The 20,205-nt window shown below is 50.4% G+C and overlaps 1 protein-coding gene across 7 annotated transcripts in view; it reads left to right on the forward strand.

Moving 5' to 3' along the window:
* Window positions 1-1,073: 1,073 nt before the first annotated feature.
* The window catches only part of GRAMD2A (GRAM domain containing 2A), a 33,005-nt gene continuing 13,873 nt past the window's right edge, over window positions 1,074-20,205 (forward strand). For 6 of the 7 annotated variants that reach the window (XM_087856804.1, XM_087856806.1, XM_087856812.1 and 3 more), the window contains exon 1: window positions 1,074-1,169. In XM_087856804.1, coding sequence (XP_087712930.1) covers window positions 1,129-1,169 — 41 coding nt within the window. In that variant the 5' untranslated portion in view covers window positions 1,074-1,128. Of the gene's footprint in view, window positions 1,170-5,854; window positions 6,164-20,205 lie in introns of all 7 variants that reach the window. The other variant, XM_087856807.1, reaches the window with a different exon arrangement.

Raw genomic sequence — 20,205 nt, forward strand, 5'->3', positions numbered from 1 at the left:
GGGTGAAAATGGCAAGAACCTTGCGCCTCCTGGTGGTCGCTCCTGGGTGGTGAGCCAGGCCACCTGCCATCCTGTCCTCTGCGGGGTGCACAGGTGCTGGGAAAGCTGGAGCTGACCGTCTTGAGGAGATAGGTTATCTCTTCAGCACCCTGAGGAGGTGGTAGCTGGGTCTCTAAAAGCTGCAGCTGGGACATCTTACTGACTTATTTGGACCAAAGCGGAGAGGCCAGCAACAAGGGCCCCTACCCCCTGCTCTGGTGGGTTAGGTCTTCTGCAGCAGAGGCCCCAAACGTAAGGGCACTGTAGGAGAACAGCAAGTTGCTCTCCCAGTTTCCAGAATATTTCTCTCTCGGCTCCATTTGTGCCCCACCTGTCTGCCAATGTCCTCCCCCCATGACAAAACAGGGCCAAGGGGTTGGGAGAGGTTTAGGAATGGAAGGGAATCTGGCTTGCACCTTCCCTCTCCGCACCCCTCCCAAGGACCAAGCCCTACCTGGCAGGAGGAGGGAATGGTCCTGAAGGTCAGGTGAGCTCGGGGAATAGGGCTTTGGCTCCGTTCTCAAGGCCCAGGTCATTGTACCATCCCACCGCTCAGCTTTACTGTCTTGCTTCCCCACTTGGTTTCTGGCCATCGTCAGTCCCTCCACAGGACCCAACTCGGAGAAGTGCGCTGGCTCCCGGGCTGTCCGACTGCCCGACTATCCTGTTTAAAGTCTCCTGTGTTCCCTAACTCACGTCACTTCTCTGGTGGGAGAAGTTGAAACCTACCCTGGAGCCCAGAGTCGGGAGGGTTTAGGGGACGGGAACGGGTTGCTGCAGAGGGCCCCGAGCTCCGAGACCGGTAGGGCTGAGGAGGAAGAACCTGGAGGGGACCCAAGGCCCGCGCTGTGAGGGGCAGGAAGTGCAGACCCAGGCCCGGGCCACCGGGACTTGCGGGTCTGGAGGTAGTGGTAGAATCTGCGCAGAGCTCCCGGCAGAACCCGGAGGAGGAAAGGCCAATGGGCGGGGCCCGTCCCGCGGCAGCAGCCAATGGGCGGACGGGGGCGGGCCCTCGGGGCGGGGGCGGGGGCTGGCGGACGAGCGCCGGGTCTCGCCGCGCGGTCCCCGGCGCTAGCTGGAGGTGCCGCGATGACCGCTCTGAGTCGGGGTGAGGCCGCCGAGGCGGGCAGGTAAGGAGCTGAGGCCAGCGGGCTGGGCTCGGGGGGCCGGGGGCTGCCGCGAGGGGACGCCGCCTGGCAGGGCGAGGCTGCCACGGGGGGCCCCGGCGCCTAGGCACATTCTGGCCGCGGGGCAGTCACTTCCCGGCCACCGGAATTTGGGCTCCGCTCCAGAGCTGCTTAGCGCGGGCCCGGGCGCCTCCGGGGGCTGCGAGGTGTTGGCGAGGGGGCAGATGGACCGGCTGTCGGCCCTCCGTACCTGGGGGAGGAGAGAAGTCCGGGCTGCATCAGGATGGTGGAGGGCACCCTCCTCGGGACTCCTCTTACCGCGTCTCCGCCACCATCGCTATTCATTCATTCGTGTATTCATTCATTCATTCATTCATTCACTCATTCATTTATTCCCCAGCCAAACCGATCGCCTCATCCTGACTGTCCCTCACCCAAAGTCTGGCGCTTTCCTGCTGGCCCTCGGGGGGGTCAGCCTCTCTCCCCTCCCAGCCTGGTCTGCAATTGTAGTGGCCCGCGGCGGCCCAGGAGGCAGCGTGGAGCTGTCCCGGCACGACCCAGCCGCACCCGTGCACCAGGCCTGTCCCGATCGGGCGCGCTGGGGCCGGTCTCTCAGCCTGGAGATCTGACCCAGAGTCGCTTTGGGAGGAAGGAAAGTTCTTGCAACCGGGCAAGGGGCAAGGAGGCTGGGCAAGCTGGAGGTGGCGTTTCAGGTGACAGCAAGAATTGTGGCCTGTGCTCCTTGAGGTCTTCGGTACTGTGGGAGGGATTATTTAGGGAAGACAGAGGCAGTGAATGAAGCTGTAACAAGTTCCTGCCCTTGCCCAGGTCCCAAGCCCCACAGTCTGAGCTCTGGAGGGCAGCCTGGCTCCCCTGGCCAGCTAGCACTGGGGAAGGTAGGGTGAATGTGTGAGTCCTATGCCCATTCCATGCAGGTTTATGGACCTGGCTGAACCCTTACCGGCTCCCTCCGTCCTGTTTTCAGAGGCTGGTGCGTCTCTACCCAGCTGTCATTTGCCCTCATTTGCTTTGCTTGTCTCCCCCCTCCTCATGGCTGTTTAAGGGTGCCCCCATCCTTGCAGGGATCGGGCTCCTAGGGAATAAGAGAGTGCCCTGACGATCTGTGATGTCTTCGCCGCATGAACACTTCCAGTTGGCTCCAAAGTCCAGCTCCTTTCAAAGATTTATGGGGTTGCAGGGAGAGGTGGCTTAGAGGGTGTCCCTCCCATCCTGCAGTGAGGGGGCCAGTATACCCCCTGCACAGTCGTCTGTTACACTGGCTAGAGTCCAGTCCATGCTGACAGATACTCTCGGGTTTGAGGTTACAGTTTGACAGGGCCAATTAAGCAGTGAGCATCTCTGGGGCAAATGGACAGGTCTAGAGGGCAAAGCTGACGGAGGCTGCCACTGAGCCTCTGGGAGAGTTTCGGCTGGCACCAAATCAAAGATCTTCCTGACTTGCCTTAGGGAGAAATTTCGGAATTAGCCTAGAGGGGACAGCCCGCCCCTATCCATGCCTTGATGTTACAGGTTGCTTTCAAATTTCTGAACTTAGGTGAGTCCTCAAAAGCCTTAATGCGGGGCGCCTGGGTGGCACAGCGGTTAAGCGTCTGCCTTCGGCTCAGGGCATGATCCCGGTGTTATGGGATCGAGCCCCACATCAGGCTCCTCCGCTATGAGCCTGCTTCTTCCTCTCCCACTCCCCCTGCTTGTGTTCCCTCTCTCGCTGGCTGTCTCTATCTCTGTCAAATAAATAAATAAAATCTTTAAGAAAAAAAAAAAAGCCTTAATGCAGGCCAGAAAGACCTGTGTGCCAGTTTGTCCACCTAGGATGACCCCCCGAGGTTGAGGTCGGCCAGCCAGCCTCCCCGAAGCTCTTCCCAGGGCCTGCTTGGGCGGCTCCGCCCAGTCCTTAACCTGCTTAAGCTGTGGCTTTTGCCCCCCGAATGCCACATACTGTATTTATCGGATCAGCACGAAGAGCCTTCCTCTGGGAATCAGAAGTGAGTTCTAAGCCTCACGCTGTTCCTATTTTGCTGAGACTTGGGAAAAGTCAGTACCCCTCTCTGAGTCTGCTTGGCCATCATCATAACGGAAGGAGATTGGATTGTAGGCTCCCTGAGGGCCTTCTCTATGATGTCCTATTCAGTGATCCTGCTGATTGGCCTCAATTTCCCCTCAATTTCTGGAAGCATTTTATTTCTTCACATAATTTCTTCTTTGCTATGACTCCCTGTAGAACGTCCATGAAATCAAGGGGCGCCTGGCTGGCTCAGTTGGTGGAGCACATGACTCTTGATCTCAGGGTCATGAGTTCAAGCCCCATGTTGGGCATAGAACTTAATAAACACACACACAGGCCCATGAAATGGAAAACGGCACAGCATTCCACTTGGAACAGTGTCCAGTGGCTGAATTTGGACACCAGAAAATAACTTGCTTTTCTCCTTTCCTGAAAAGTGAAAATAGGCCCCCACGTTTCTGCAGCTGCCTCTGGTCCCAAGTGTAAGTTTGGCGTGAAGTCGCTGTGGGCCACCGTGCTGCTATTCACCTGGGCCTCCGGGCACCAGTCTGTCACGATCTGCCGTCACCAACCTTCGCAGCCTTGACGAATCCCCCAGGTGTTTACTGATGTAGGAAAGGAAGGAGGAGGGGAGAGCCGAGGCCCCGGGAATGGAGTTTCTTGGGTGGTAAGAAGTAATTGCCTCCCCGACCCCCATCCCAAGGAGTGCCTGCCTGCTATAGGACAGATTCCAGAAGCAAGGATTTTCCCCAAGAATGTAAGCCTCTATAGGGTAAGCTGGTTCCTCCCTTCTCCCTGCCACAGCTGCACATTTTTACTGGTTTAGAAATGCTTGGTCCTAATTTAGGACTGGAGTTTTAACAACCCGTGGAGGTTGAACCACTCCTCAAGTCCGAGTCCTAACTGCATGTTTCCTCTGCTGATGTTTAATATCCACTGGAAAATCACATGGTGAGTTTTTTTTTTAAACAGATGTGTTTCTGGCTGGCACTATTTCTTTCTTTCTTTTCTTTCTTTCTTTCTTTCTTTCTTGCTTTCTTCCTTTCCTTTCCTTCTTTCCTTCCTTCCTCTTTCTTTCCCTTTCTTTCTTTCTTTCTTTCTTTCTTTCTTTCTTTCTTTCTTTCTTTCTTTCTTTCTCTCTCTCTCTCTCCTTCCTTCCTTCCTTCCTTCCTTCCTTCCTTCCTTCCTTCCTTTTTCTTAAGGAGCCTCTACACCCAACGTGGAGCCCGAACTCAGAACCCCGAGATCAAGAGTCGCGGGCTCTGCTGACTTGAGCCCGCCAGGCGCCCCACACTATTTCTATGTTAATCTGAAACAGGAAAGCACATAAAGAATGAGTTTAAACAGGGCACCTGGGTGGCGCAGTCGGTGAAGCGTCTGACTTGGTTTTGGCTCGGGCCATGGTCTCAGGGTCATGAGATTGAGCCCCGTGTCACATTCAGCACAGGGTCCGCTTAAGTGTCTCTCCCTCTCCGTCTGCCCCACCCCATCCCCACTCTCCCCCACTCTCTCTCACATAAATAAATACATCTTAAAAAAAAAAAGGAATTAGTTTAAATCAAACACGAATTCAGTTTCCTCCTAGCAGGTTGATGTCGCACATCGGTGGTATATCAAATAATTGTCGAAATCGTCCTGGCATTTCGTGTCATTGGCATCCCTCTTGTTCTCTGACTTCGGGTCACGGCAGCAGGGCTGGTATGCCTGAGCAAACAGCCATGACCAGTTATAAGGGTTTTCTTTCTCTCTTCTGCTGAAAAAAATTTAAATGTTTCTAATATGTGTTAACATGAACTGGATTCCTCAAAACTTGCCCATACCAACCCAGGCCACACAAAGTGCTATTTAAAAATAAGTTTTGAATTTAGAAGGACTATCCAGAAATGTTATTTTAAAACAACCCAGCGACAGGGGTGCCTGGGTGGCTCAGTTGGTAAAGCGTCCGACTCTTGGTTTCGGCTCAGGTCACGATCACAGGATCCTGAGAGGGAGCCTGTGTTGGGCTCCCTGCTCAGCGGGGGTCTGCTTTTCCTCTCTCTGCCCCTCCCCCCTGCCCATGCATGAGCTCTCTCTCTCAAATAAATAAATAAATCTTTTTTTTTTTTTAAAGTTAAAAACAAAATAAAACAACCCAGTGACATTACCTCAGAATTGATCATCATACTGGGCTTCCTTGACTACCAAACAAGTTGAAAAATTCTTGTATTTTTCATTGTTAAATCCTTTTATTGCAGAAAAATTCAACCATATATAAAAAGAGAGAATGGTACAATAAGCAGGATGTGCCCATCACCCAGCTTCAATAATTACCAACCTTGTTTCATATATACCTTCCTCCTCTCTCACTCCTGGATTATTCTGAAGCAAATCTAAGATATTATTTTATCCACAACTATTTGAGTGTGTATCTACTTTAAAAAGTATAACTGCACTACTGTTATCACACCTAAAAAATAATAGTAACTCCTTAAAATCATCAATGAATTAGCTTTTAAAGATCCCCCATTGTCTCATAAACGTCTTTGTACCATTTGTTTAGTTTAATAAGAATCTGAATGAGGTTTATGCAGTTGGTTAACATGCTGAATCTCTGCGTCTATGTCTGTATAATCTTTTGTAATCTGTAGGTTACCCTTCCATTTCTTCTTCTTTTTTTTCCTTGCAGTTTTTAACTAATCTCTACACCCAGCATAGGACTTGAACTCACAACCTTGAGATCAAGAGTTGCACGCTCCACTGACTGAGCCAGCCAGGCGCCCCTCGCTTGAACCTTTCGATAAAGAAATGTCCTTTCCTCAACTATTTGGTCACTGAGGTATAGCGCCAACAGTGACCTTGTTGTATCAAGGAACAGGATGCCCAAGGTTTGTTCCTTGGTGAAGGACCACTAGCTATAATGAGGTCCATTTGGGTGTTGGAAAGAACTTTCTAATAGAACTTTCTGCATGACACACCTGACGGATGATACTCACAGGTAGGTACACATTTTTAAATTCTTTCTACCTGATTGCAACTTTACCTTTTTTTTTTTCCACCCACTGGACTATTTATTTCCTTATACCAAGTTCCTTGATGTGCGTAACACTGAAGGAGTTTTTTCTTCTTTCTTTCTTTTTTTAAAATGTTTTATTTATTTGTCAGAGAGAGAGAGAGAGCACATGCAGGGGGAGCGGCAGGCAGAGGGAGAAGCAGGCTCCCCACTGAGCAAGGAGTCCCATGCAGGCCTTGATCCCAGGACCCCGGGATCCTGACCTGAGATGAAGGCAGACGCTTAATGAACTGAGCCACCCAGGAGTTCCAGTTTTTTTCTTTTAAGTTATTCTCAGATCTGTAGTCATTGTGATAGAATAATAGGAAGAGGCTGAGCGAAGGACCTGGATTCAAATCCTTTCTCTGTTACTAAGTTACTACTGGCTTTGAGTCCCCCTTTCTTCATCCGTAAAACAGAGTCACATCCGGCCGGCCTCAAAGGCTGTGTGATGGCTGAGACGCAGCACGCGCTCCCCAAAAGTTCCTTTCCCTGCAGTGCGTCCAGCTTGGAGAATCTGAGACCAGGCCTCTGGTGACCCAGCCCCAGCTTTAAGAAATCTTGGTCTGTTTTCCTTTTGAAGGTGCAAAGTTTATTTTTCGGAAATAAGCTTTATATTTTGAGGTAATGGTAGATTCATATGCAATTGTAGGAAATGGTACAGAGATCTCATGTACCTTTCACTCAGTTTCTCCCAGTGGTAACATCTCGCTTAAGGAGAGCCCCGGGCACAACCAGAAAATTGATGTTGATATCACCCACTGACCTTATTCAGATTTCACCGGTTTTATATGCACTCGTGTGTGTGTCTCTGTGTGTGTGTGTGCGTGTGTGTGCGCGTGTGTGTGCGTGTGTGTGTGCGTGTGTGTGCCTCTGTGTGTGTGTGCGTGTGTGTGCCTCTCTGTGTGTGTGCGTGTGTGTGTCTGTGTGTGTGCGTGTGTGTGCATGTGTGCATGTGTGTGTGTTTAGTTTTGTGCAGTTTCATCACGTGCGGGGATTTGGCAAAGTTCTTTTTTAAAATCAAGGTTTCTTTTTCTGTTGGATTCTAAGAGTTTTCATGTAAGAAGAATGAGGTTTTAGGAATTTGAAATTTCAGAGGTGTCTATTAGTTAATATTGCTGTGCCCTTGACACAAGTCTTTTTCTTGCTGTATCCCTTTTCTTCCTTTTTATTCTTTCCACCAAATGAAGATAGTGTATTGTGGTCATAAAATTCAGGCAGAGTATACAGAAAAGTATAAGGAAGAAAATTTAAAAAACTCGAAAATCCCAACTCATGGAGAAAGATATTGTTGGAATTTTGGTGAGCACGCTTCCCACATATATTTTATTATGCGTGGTCTTCTGTATAAGGTCTTTCCAATGCTATGCTATCCTTTCATGCTTATATAGATTTAGTTTTAATAAATAACTTGATAAAAATCACTTTAATTGGGGGCGCCTGGGTGGCACAGCGGTTAAGCGTCTGCCTTCGGCTCAGGGCGTGATCCCGGCGTTATGGGATCGAGCCCCACATCAGGCTCCTCTGCTAGGAGTCTGCTTCTTCCTCTCCCACTCCCCCTGCTTGTGTTCCCTCTCTCGCTGGCTGTCTCTATCTCTGTCAAATAAATAAATAAAATCTTAAAAAAAAAATCACTTTAATTGTTACATAGCCTTTCATCCATGAGTAAACCACAATTTGTTCCTGCTCTATTGTTCTTTTTTTCTTCTAACTACAGTTCAGTGAACATTCTTATACATTTAAATTTGTGTCCACTTATTTTCTAAGGATAAACTGTTAGAGGTGGAATTTATGGGTCTGACGGTTATCTACGTATGAAATTTATGTACGTTTTCTCACACTGCCTTACCACACAGTAGTGGGTGAGACTGCCCATTCACCAGCACGTTGCTCAACAATAGATATTATTAAACTTTTGAGCCTTTGACAATAAGTAGAAAAGAAGATATCATTTCTACCTTTTATTTTAAATATTAAAAACAATATTGTTTTTATTGCTGGTTTTGAAAGTATTACATGCCTATTTTAATAAGTTTAAATGAAAGAGAAATTAAAGAGAGTAAAAATCAGGGGGCGCCTGGGTGGCTCAGTCAGTTAAGCACCTGCCTTCGGCTCAGGTCATGATCCCAGGGTCCTGGGATCTATCCCCACATTGGGCTCCCTGCTCAGCGGGAAGTCTGCTTCTCCCTCTGCCTCTGCCCCTCCCCCTGCTTGCGAGTGCTCTCTTTCTCTCTCTGTCAGATAAATTAATAAAATCTTTTAAAAAAAGACTAAAAATCACTCTATAATTCTCACACAAGATATAATCACTGTTGTTTGGTATATACCCTTAGGTATAGAAGGTTAAATTTTATAACTGGATTAATTATATCTTACTTACTAATCTGTACCTACTTTTCACTAAACAACACATTTTGGGCCTTTTTCTCTACAAGCCCATGCAGCTGTACTCCACTATTTTAGTCAATTGCGTAGGAATCTATGATATTGATAAAATATTATTTAGGTATTTCCGCTTTTTTCACCATAATTGTTAGCCATATGAATATAAAGTTTTGCCTACTTGTCCATTTATTTCCTTGTGCCGAGTTCTGTGAGATGGAGTTTTGGATCAAGGGAACTCTCTAGATTTGTGATATATCCTGGGTGGTACTGAGCACTATAAATTTTTAAGTGTTTACCAATAATACAGTTATGAGAAATATTTCTTCTTTTTTGACTTGCCTGTTTAATATTCTTTGCTCACCTTTCTATTAGATCATTTACTTCTTACTGACTTGGATGAGTCAAACATATAATGGCTCATTATATGTTTAAAAATATCAATTCTTGGGGCGCCTGGGTGGCACAGCAGTTAAGCGTCTGCCTTCGGCTCAGGGCGTGATCCTGGCGTTCTGGGATCGAGCCCCACATCAGGCTCCTCCGCTGTGAGCCTGCTTCTTCCTCTCCCACTCCCCCTGCTTGTGTTCCGTCTCTCACTGGCTGTCTCTATCTCTGTCGAATAAATAACTAAAATCTTAAAAAAAAAAATCAATTCTTTGTTTAAATTTTGGTGTACAAAGTTTTTAATTTTTGTGCAATTAAATCTTTAATGTGTTCTGGGTTTTATATCTTGCTTAGAAAAATCTTTCTCAATGTTTTAATACTCTCCTCTATTTTGTTTTAGTTCTTTATTGATTTAGAAAATATTTGGGTGTTCACTCTCCTTGGAATTTATTTTTGCGAATGGTGTGAGCTAGCCAGGTGCCCCAATACCACTTATTGGACAATCCATTCTTCTCTTACTTATTTAGAACGCCTTCTTTATCATGTACTAAATTCTCAGATAGCCATAGATCATGTTCTGGACTCTCTGTTAGGATCTGTTCATCTTTCCTAAGCCAGTAAAAACCATGGTATTTTGTGTTTTTTTTTAATTAAATTAAATTTTATTTAAATTCAATTAATTAACATATAATGTATTATTGGTTTCAGAGGTACAGTTCAGTGATTCATCAGTCTTATATAACACCCAGTGCTCATTACATCATCTGCCCTCCTTAGTGCCCGTCACCCAGTTACCCCATCCCCCTTCCCTCCTCCCCTCCAGTAACCCTCAGTTTGCTTCCTATGAATACCATGGTCTTTTGATTGCTCTAGCTTTGTAGTTTGTTCTGACATCTGGTAAGGCAAGCCCTTGCATTAAATTTGAGATACATTCGCTCCTTTAAAACTTTGAATCTTCCCACTCAACATTTATTCAAGTCTTCTTTTATGTCTTTTAAAAAAGGTTTGTGGTTTTTTTCTCATGGACTTTTGACATTTTAAAAGTTTATTCTTGGGGTGCCTGGGTGGCTTAGTCGTTTAGCATCTGCCGGGATCGAGCCCCGCATCAGGCTCCTCCGCTGGGAGCCTGCTTCTTCCTCTCCCACTCCCCCTGCTTGTGTTCCTTCTCCCGCTGCCTGTCTCTCTCTCTGTCAAATAAATAAATAAAATCTTAAAAAAAAAAATCTTAAAAAAAAAAGTTTATTCTTGGGTATTTTATGTGTTGTTTCCATGTGAATAGGATCATTTTCCCAAATATATTTTATTATATATTTTAGAATATAGAATATATATATATATATATATATTTTTTTTTTTACTGTGGGTCTATAGAGAAACTATTGCCTTTTATGTTGATCTTATAACCCCTAGAATAATAAGCTCCATAAGAAGTGGTGTCTATCCCCACCACAGCTCTGCCTTGCCTACTGCCCAGATATAAGAATGTCTGGGCCACTTTGTTTTGTTTTTGCAGTTGATTATGTGTCCTCTAGATAGTTTATCTTACCATCTTTCAAACAAAAATTCTCTCTTGTGGGGGAGCGCCTGACTGGCTGAGTCGGTAGAGCATGGTACTCTTCTCGGGGTCGTGAGTTCAAGGCCCACTTTGGACATAGAGGTTACTTTAAAAAAATATATGGATAAATAAAAATTAAAATTTCTCTTTTTACTGTCTAAACTTTTTCTTTCTTTGTCTTGCTTTTGTGCAATGGCTAGAACCTCCAGAACGTTGTTGACTCATAGGGGCGAGAGCAGGCATTCCTAGGGGGTTTCCATCAGTTAGACAATCTGGAGTTCTCCCTGGAGGAAGAGGTCCCAGGACCCAGCAAGCCCCTCAAGACTAGGTCATGGCTCAGGAACCTGAACCCTTCGCGGCCGCACAGCTTGGGGGAGCCCAGTTGTCCCGAGCCTGCGGCAGGGCACCAGCCAGACCCTGCTTTGGGCCATCCTAAATCCGGGCCGGCTACCAGGTTTGGTGCTGGACACCGATCCAAAAGGGGACCTCGGATGGGGGCGCTGGATCCCTTTTCAGGGAGGTCGGGGGGGGGGGCGGTGGGGCTGCTGCACTCCCGGCAGCGCACCCCCCCGCCCCCCCGCGCCCAGTCTGCGCCAGCTTTTGCTCTCAACGCTCAGGGCCCATCAGCCCCCTCGGAGGTTGGGCCGTTGGGCCGGGCGGGCCGGCGGGATCTCTGGCGCCGGGCCTCCGCCTCGGGGAGCCGGCGCTCAGTGCGGGGCTGGAATTCCGGGTGTGGCCGCCCTCTGGCGCCGGGTGACCCGAGCCTCCCAGCCCCTGCGGAGGCAGGCGCCCGGGACCGACCCGTGCCTCTCGGGCTGCGGCAGACGCGCGCGGGGGGTGAAGGAGCAGCAGGTGAGGACGCCGGCGCGGTTGGACCGGCAGTGAGGCTGCGGGCGCAGGGGGCTGCGGGCGATCGTGGCCCCCTCCCCGCAGGGAACCTTCTCCCGCCCTCCAGCATCCCCGCCGACTTTCACTGGGAGGAGGGCAGCAGGATCCGAGGTTGGCCCAGGACTTGGCTCAGTGGCATCCTCCCTTGTACTCAGAGACCCGGCCTCACTGTCCGTCCCTGGGATGCGGTCACCGGCCTGGGAGGGAGCAAAGGGGAGCAGGTCTTTCGCGCCCGAGTCTGGATTCACACCCTCCCCACCCCACCGAGATGGCGGAAGTTACCCATCCTGACCTTGTTGCTGGGGGGACTGCCTTCAGCCTTCCTCCCACCTGCCTCTCAGTTAGCCACTGACGCCCAGTCCTCCTTTGGACACGCTCCTTCGGCTTCCATGACAACCCCTACCCCTGGTTTTCTTTCTACCTCTTGGCTCGCTCTCTCCTAGTCTCCTTGGGGGACACCCCCCCCCCCAATCTTTAAGTCTTGTGCTCCTTCGGGTCCCAGATTTCTCTCCTCCTTCTCCGCCTCCTTGAGATATAATCCAGACCGTAAGATTCACTCTTTGAAAGTGTCCAATTCCATGGCTTTTAATAGTATTCACCAAGTTGTGCCGCTCTCCCCACCGTCTAATTCCAGAACAGTGTCATCACTCCAAAGAGAATCCCTACGCACATTAGTCACTTGCCATTTCCCCTTCCCCCAGCACCTTGGCAACCACTCATCTCCTTTCTGTCTCCACGGATTTGCCAGTTCTCGACATTTCCTGTACGTGGAATCAGTATGTGGCCTTTCATAACTGGCTTCTTTCACTTAGCAGAATGTTAAGGTTCTTTCATGTTGTGGCTTGTATCAATCCGGCACCCTTTGCACGGCTCAGTAATATTCCATTGTGCGGAATACCACAGCGCATCTGCTCATCGGTTGATGGCTATTTGGGCGGCTTCCGTTTTGAGGGGCTAATTACCATAATGCTCTGAGCGTTCTTGTACAACACTTTGTGTGGACATGTTTTCAGTTCTCTCGGGCTGCATAGCTGGGAGTGCAACTGCTGGGTCATGTAGTAACTCTATGTTTAACCGGCTGAGGAGCCACCAGGCTTTTCCAAAGCAGTGGTACCATTTTACATTACCAGCAGCAATGTATGAGGGTCCAATTTCTCTGCATCCTCGCCAACACCTAATACTGATTATGGTCTCCCAGTGGGTGTGAAGTGGTATCTCACTGTGGTTTTGATGTACATTTCCTTGATGGCTGATGACGCGGAGCATCTTTTCATGTCCTATTGCTCATTTGACATCACCTTTGGAAAAATGTTTATTCAAACATTTGCCCAGTTTTAGCTGGATTACGTCTCTTTATCATACGATTTTAAGAGTTCTTTTTAGGGACGCCTGGGGGGTGCACTCTTGGTTTTGGCTTTGGTGGTGATCTCAGAGTCATGAGATTGAGTTGTGAGATTGAGTCCTGGGTCAGACTCCACCTTCAATGTAGATTCTGCTTACGTTTCTCTCTCCTTCTCCCTGTGCCCCTCTCCCCATCTCCCGCACGTGCATGCACGCATGCGCGCGCGCTCTCTCTCAAATAAATAAATATTTTTTTAAAAAAGGAATTCTTTTTTAAAAGATTATTTTAATTGTGGTCAAGAAAAACCATAACAAAATTTATCATCTTGACCACTTATAAGTGCATCTGTACGATTCAGAAGTGTTAAGCACATTCAAATTGTGCAATCCGTCTCCAGAACTTTTTCATCTTGCGACACTGAAATACCCATTAAATACCTCTCCACCTTCTCCTCCCTCCAGCCCCTGGCAACCACCATTCCGCTTTGTGTTTCTTTGAATTTGATACTCCAGGTACTTCATATAAATGGAATTATACAGTATTTATCTTTTGGGACTGGCTTATTTCACTTAGCATAGTGTTTGCAAGGTTGTAAGAGTTCTTTGTATATTCTGGATATTAGGCTCGTATCAGATATATGACTTGCAAATATTTTCTCCCATTCTGTGGGTTGTCTTCACTTTCTTGATGACATCATTAGCACAAAAGTTTCCACTTTTGATGAGGCTCAGTTTTTTTCTTCCGTTTCCTGCGCTTTCGGTATCGTATCTTGAGAGACTGTCGCCTGATCAAAGGTCACAAAGATTTACACCTGTTTTCTTCTAAAAGTTTCGTGGGGTTAGCTCTGACGTTTTTGAGCTTATTTTTATAAGTGGTGTGAGATAGGGGTCCAACTTAAATCTTCTGCATGTGAATATCTGGTTGTCCCAGCACCACTTGTTGAAAAGACTGATCTTTCTCCTGTTGAAGTGGTTTCGGCACCCTTGTTGATAGCTTCTCTTTGTGTATCCGCTTTCCTAGCTCCTGTACTCATTCATGGGCCAGTAACTCCGAAATGTATCACTTTAGTCTGGACCTTTCTTCTGAGCTCTTTACTCCTATATAGCTTGGCATCTCCATTTAAACGTTTCTCACACAACTTCAAGACTGAACTCCTCATTGTTTCCTTCGAATATGCTCTTTTTCCAAAATATTTTTCCCTGTTTCATCTCAGTAAAACAGAGCAGTATCCTACTTGCTTAAGCCAGAAATCTAGACTCATATTCGACATTTTTCCCTTCTACCCCACATTCAATGGATCACCAAGTCAGGTTGATATCATTTGGAAATATAGATCCTGAATCCATTCCTGGCCCTCCATCCCCACTGCCACCAAGTCTGAGACATCATCTCTCCATTGGAATGCAGTCTCCTAACTGATCTGTCTCCATGGAAAAAATCTTAAACATACACAAACAAGGAGAGAGTTGTAGGGTGGATACCCATGTATCCATCACCCACCTATAATAACCATCAACAAAAGATTGTCCCTATTTCATCAATACTTATCTCTACTCCCCCTTCCCCACCTCCTTTGGATTACTTTCAAGCAAATCTATGTGTCAGAGCGATCTCTTTAAGATACAAAGTTGATAGTGTATTTCCCTGTTTAAATCCCTTTACTGATTCCCCACTGCTTTTAAGAAAATGACAGAAACCCTTATTGGGGTGCACAGGGACCTGCATGATCTAGCCCTGCCACCCTTCCAACCTCATTGCTCCCCATTTCACTACTTCCACCCTCCAGACAAAGGCTCTGTTTATGTTCCTCATACATGCTACACACCTCTGGCCTCAGGGCCTTTGCACACCCATCATAAACACTATACAATGACCCCTCTCTAAATCTCTCCAGATACCCTCCCCCATCTGATTAGCATCCATTGGCTATCAGCTCAAAATGCCACTGCTTCTTAGGGAAAGCTTCCCTGCTTTCCACAGCTGAGTCAGGACTCCCTGATAGAGGTCCAACTAGGATTCTGGGCTCTTCTTTCATAGCATAAATGACACAGTTATAATTATGTATTGATTTATATAAATATTTGTTTCGTGTCTGTCTCTCCCACCAGGCATTTTGGGGATAGTAGCTTGCCTTATCCCTCTCAGTATACACAGTACTTACACAGAGCTGAGCGAATAGCAGACATTCAGTTGGTGTCTGTAGGAGGGAGGCAGAAAGGCTGGCAGCCCTTTGAGGACTGTGACCCTGCCAGCCTCTCCTGGGATAGGGGTTCCTCTGACCGCAGAAGAGTCGGTGGCCATTTGCAGTTCACCGAGTTCCTGGCTCTGCTTTGTTTTTCCCTCAGACGACACTTGCTTTCCTTCCTGGGCTGAGGCTCTCTTGCCCCTTTGCAGAGAGTAACTGAGGCCCAGAGAATGGGAGTGGCTTCTCCAAGCCCCCTCACCAGCGAGAGGTATGTCCAGGCCTGCCTCTCTGTCTTCCTGACCCCACACCCAGGCTCTCTTAGGACCCTAACACTCCTTCAAACCTGCTCTGTGCCCTAAGAAGGGCCTGGAAGGTCCAGAAAGCCAGAGGGATTCTGAGGTGGGTGTTATGGGGTAGTTGGAATTGGGGTGCGTTGGATGCTATCCACGGATGGACAGAGCGGACTTGTCCCGCGAGTAGCCACGCCCCCTGGCAGCCTCGAGTGGGGGCGTCCAGGCGGCTGAGGCTGCCTGTGGGCCGTCCCTCAGCAGGCCCGGCAGAGGGGGGCCACCGGGAGCACAGGGGTGCTCTGTTTCTTAATGAATGCAAGTCTGTTTTTCGACCTGAATGCCCAGCTTCTTGTCTGGACACGGCCAGGCCCTAAGTAGCCGGCCAAGAAAAAGTGGTCTGTGACCAGGTGCAGGGGTGCCAGCTCAAACAGATGCTGCCACAGCAGTGTGCACGACGGGATGAGGCCAGCAGCCGGCAGGCCACTCTCCACAGAACCGGCCGCCAGCTCCACGCTGTGGCCTGGGCTTCGTGAGAAAGCCTGGGCTTCCCCAGCAGCCGAGCTTTCATGTTTCAGCTGTGTGTCCTGTCTGTCTCCCTGGTGACTGCTCTCACTCCGCAGGCCTTTGAGCTCTGGCCAGGAAGGGGGCCTAAGACCTTTGGGGGGGGGGGTAGGGGTGCTGAGCTCGGTGGGGCCCAAGCTGTGGGCGTAATTCCTGGTGTCCCCTCAGGTGGGAGGCAGTCACTGGGTGTGGCCCAGGTGCAGAGACGGCCCTCCCCGCAGAGGCGCGCTGGCTGCAGTCCCGGGGAAAGATCCAGTCATGCAGGACGTGTGCAGAGCTCTGTGGGTGCCGTTTGGGGCCCGGCGGGCGCTGGTGCCTCTGTGTCCGCTTGCCATGGGCAGCTGCACTTCTAGGCATCCCTCAAGGGGCATGATGGGATGCAGAGGTCTCAGTGCGGCAGGCGGGGCGGGAGATGGGGGTGCGGCTCAGTGGGCCAGGCTCTGAGAACCGGCCCCCTGCCTGGGGCTGGGCCATGAGCTCTCGGATCCCCACAGCGGCCCTGAAGACGTGCAGGTCAGAGAGGGGATTTCCCCCCACGTGATAGGGGAGCTGACCCAGAGGAAGGTGCCTGGGGACCATCCAGGAGGAGGTCAAGGGCAGCGAGAAGCTAACTTGAGTGACGTGCTCTTGCTCCAGGTCTTGTGTTTGTGCCCCGAGGTCCTGGGGCTGCGGGAACAAACTGCACCAAGGAGCTTCTCAGCAGGGAGTGTTTGTTTATTCAGTACACAGTTATTGAGCGCTTACTGCATGCCTGAAGCGGTGTGTGGGCTGGGGTAGGAAGGGAATAAGGAAGACTGTCTTCGTGGGGAGATAGCCACTTAAATGGGCAGTACAGCAGTGAAGATCCTGAGCAGAACGTGTGCGGCGGCAAGGCGGGAGGGGTCTGCTATCCCTGGAGCTACCAGCTCACCAGGCTCGGGGAGCGGAGGTGTTGGGGGACAAGAGCGAGAAGGTCTCTGTCTTGGGCAGGAGCACATTAGCTAAGCAGAACCCAGGAGCGAGAGCAGAGCCGGGAGGGCAGCTCATTAGCAATCCTCCCAAATGCCTGAATGCTCGAGAGGAGTCAACCTGAGCGCTTTATCCTGAATTCCATCCCTGTGAGCACCTGGGCCTTTTTAGTGTGCCCTGAGAGCTCAGAGCGGGATGGCAGGGCGGCGGGGGGCCCTAGAGCAGGGAAGAGGGCAATTGGGGTCCTTTAACTAGGGTGGGGCCGGTCAACCAAGCAGCTAAGGGCTTGGCGGACCAGCTCTGGGCTCCACAGAAAGACCTGGGCAGTGGGCAGTGTCTGGGCTGCCGAGAGTGGGAGATGGGGCCAGCCTTGTTCTTGGCCCTCCCGGCTCCCATTGGGTGGAAGGCCCGGGAGCCTCTGAGATCCCTGTAGGTAGGAGTTCTTGTTGGCAGCAGAGCTCAAAGGGGTCCTTGTTCAGGCTGGATGCAGCCACCTCCAGAGGGCTACGCCGGCTCCCATCTCCAGAACAACTAGCTCTCCCAGTTTGTTTGGTTCTTTGAGCAAAGAAGATAAAGGCTTGGTGGGTGGGGGGATGGGAAGGGGTCTGATCTAGGGAACCCCACTTCCCAGACAGGCCCCTGCATGGCTGTCTCAGCCCAAGAGACCTCCTTTGGTGTCCTCCAATCCCCGTCTACTGGGAGCAGTACGGGAGAGGGCCGAACACCAGGCCCGGAGCCCTCTGGGCAGCGTGCTGAAGGGACAGAGTGCAGGATTTCGGCCAGACCGGACTTTGAATTCAGCTCCACTCCTCCCCAGTTGTGTGGTCGGGAGCTGGTGCCTTACCTGTCTGGGCTGCCTCCTAGTCTGTATAGCCGGCCGGAAGCCAGAGCTGGCCTCAGGACTGGAGGTCGGGGGCCACACCTGTTCCCTGCCCTTCTCCCCAGGGGCTCCCTCCGTTGATAGGGCTTGACTTGGTTTGAACCTTCTGAGTCCTTCCCACTCCTGATCCTGAGGGCTCATTGGGGGTGTGGAGGGACCCAGGCCTGGGTGTCAGACCTCCACGGAATCCTGGCCCTGCCAACGACTGCGTGGGGGCAAGTCACTGGAGCCAGCCGAGCCTCCGCTCTCCACCCGTGAAATGCCCGCAGAACCACCTGCCCCATGTGAGAGGCTAAAATGACAACGAGGTGTGCCATTGCAGGTGTGCCCTGGTTTGTGGGCTTTGGCCAAAGCAGGTGGGGGCTTCTGGGCTGGCGGCAAGTGCTGGGGCACCGGTGCAGAATTGGAAGCTCATGGGCTGCTAGCGGGGCCAACCCTCTGCTCTCTCCCAGCCTGGGGGCTTGACCTGCGCCCCGCTGCTTCTCTCTCTGCTCCCTCTTCGCTTGTTCTAGACCCGGCTCCAGGGGCACCCGGAAGTTCTGCTCCAGTGTCCCTGCAGCATGCCTCCCTCCTGGCTGCTCACTGCCTCTGGCTGCACGCTGCCCATCTCGTAGTCCTGGTTAGGATTCATTAGAAATGGAGTTGGATGGGCCAAGGTCATGCCGTCCTCCCAAGAGGCTGCTGGTCAGCTTGCTGACTTTGCGTAAGAGCATCTGTGCTGTGGCGGTCAGGGTCATTTGGTCCAGACTGTGACGTCTTGGGAAGCAGGTCGCCCGGCCCTCCACCTTCCCATTCATTTCAAGGCCGCCATAGGTAGTCAGAGGGCACTAAGCACACTCTGGGCCAGGTGTTCTCAGGCCTGCTCCTGGGAAGCAGGGTTCATACCTGTGCTGAGCGCCTGCCCCTCCTGAGTCCTTTGCTGCTGAGCCGGACAGATGGATGGGGACCCAGCGTGTGCCCCCCAACACACCGAGCCCCCCCCCCCCCGTACACTCAGGATGGAATTCAGCTGTGGGCTTTCTCCCCTCTCCTTGTCCAAGAGCAAAGCACTGGTCCTGGACAAGGACCGTCAGGGCAGAAAGTAAAGTGAGGTGCAGCTTCTGCGTAAGAAATGCTAGGATTCTTTTTGCAAACTACCTTTTGCCTTTTATCTTCAGGTTTTAGAGGACTGATGATAAGCTTGACGCTATCAGCATTATTCCAGTTTCCCTTTGGCAGAGGTCTTGTCCACCAGTGTCTGGGCTGTGTGTCAGGACTCTGGCCCTGGGAGGGACGTGGGGAGGCTCTCGGGAAGAACGCAGAGCCAGCGTCCGCTGCACGGAAAGCTGCTCCTGCTTCCTTGGCATGACCTAGTAAATGTGCTCTGTGACCTTAACAGATGAAGGAAATCTCTCTGAACAATGTGATTCCTGTCTTGCCGACGTTGTTCCTGGAACTCCAGAGGGGCAGAGCCCTAGGTCCAGAGCCCAGGCAGGGGGATTCACCCTGGATTCCAGGAGGTGTGCTTGTGGCTCCCTCTGAGCCGCAAAGAAAGGAGAGACGTGGGGGCCAGATTCATCCAGTGGTTTCTTGACACTGGTTGCGTGTTTCAGATCACCTGAGAGCCTTGAAAAGCCTGAAACTGAACATACCTTATGACCCACCAAATCCAGTCCTAAGTGTTTACCCATAGAAATGAATGCTTGTGTCCACACAACAGGTACTGGAATGTTCTTGGCCGCACTTCCGCAATAGGCAAAAACTGGAAAACTGCCCAGATGCCCATCTACTGTCAAATGAATAAATCAGCTGTAGTACGTCCGTGTAATGGGATACTAAACACTCATGAAAATGCACAGTTTACAGCTACACACAACACCGTGGAGGGGCCCCACAAACGCATTGCTGAGTAAAGGAAACCACGTGAAGGAGTATGTGTGGTACAATTCCTTTCACAGAAGGCCCACGGAGGCAGAGGCCATGTGTGCCATGGAAGCCCGGATGACGGCCATCCTTGTGGGTTTCAGGGGGAAGGGATGAGGCCAGAGGAGCAGGGGGCCTTCTGGGGGCTGGCTTCCAGCTGGGTTCTGTTTGTGAGATGCACTGAATTGTACACTTATTTTATGTGTGCTTTTCTGTATGCAAATTATTCTTTAATAAGAAGTTGAAAATATGTAGTTACCTAGCTGCTCCCCCAGAGGCTCTGATTTAATTGGTGTGAGACAGGGCTCGGGCATCATTTTTTTGCTTGCTTTTTGAAAAAGCTCTATGTGTGATGTTCATGTGTCACCAGCAGGCCGCACATCAGAGTTGACCGGACGGTCTCTCTCCTCCGTGAAGGAGGTAGTGAGCTGTGTGCCGGGGTGGAGGTGGGCCACCTCAGTGGGTGGTGGGTTTTGTGCTTTCAGGGACGTGCTGCTAAGGCGTGTTTTTTGTTTGGAAGGGGGCTCTACGCGGAGGTCCCTGGGGCCCAGTGTCCTGGCTGGTGGCTGAAGGGGTGAGGGTGTCGCTGGGCCGGGCCCTGAGAAGGGCTGGCAAGCCCCACAGGATGCTCTTATCTCGAATGTCCAGGAGAAGTCAACTTGGGAGCTGCC

This window comes from Ursus americanus, chromosome 28 (genome assembly GCF_024610735.1).
Source record: "Ursus americanus isolate L20-20 chromosome 28, mUrsAme1.1.p, whole genome shotgun sequence".
Classification (NCBI taxonomy): Eukaryota; Metazoa; Chordata; class Mammalia; order Carnivora; family Ursidae; genus Ursus; species Ursus americanus.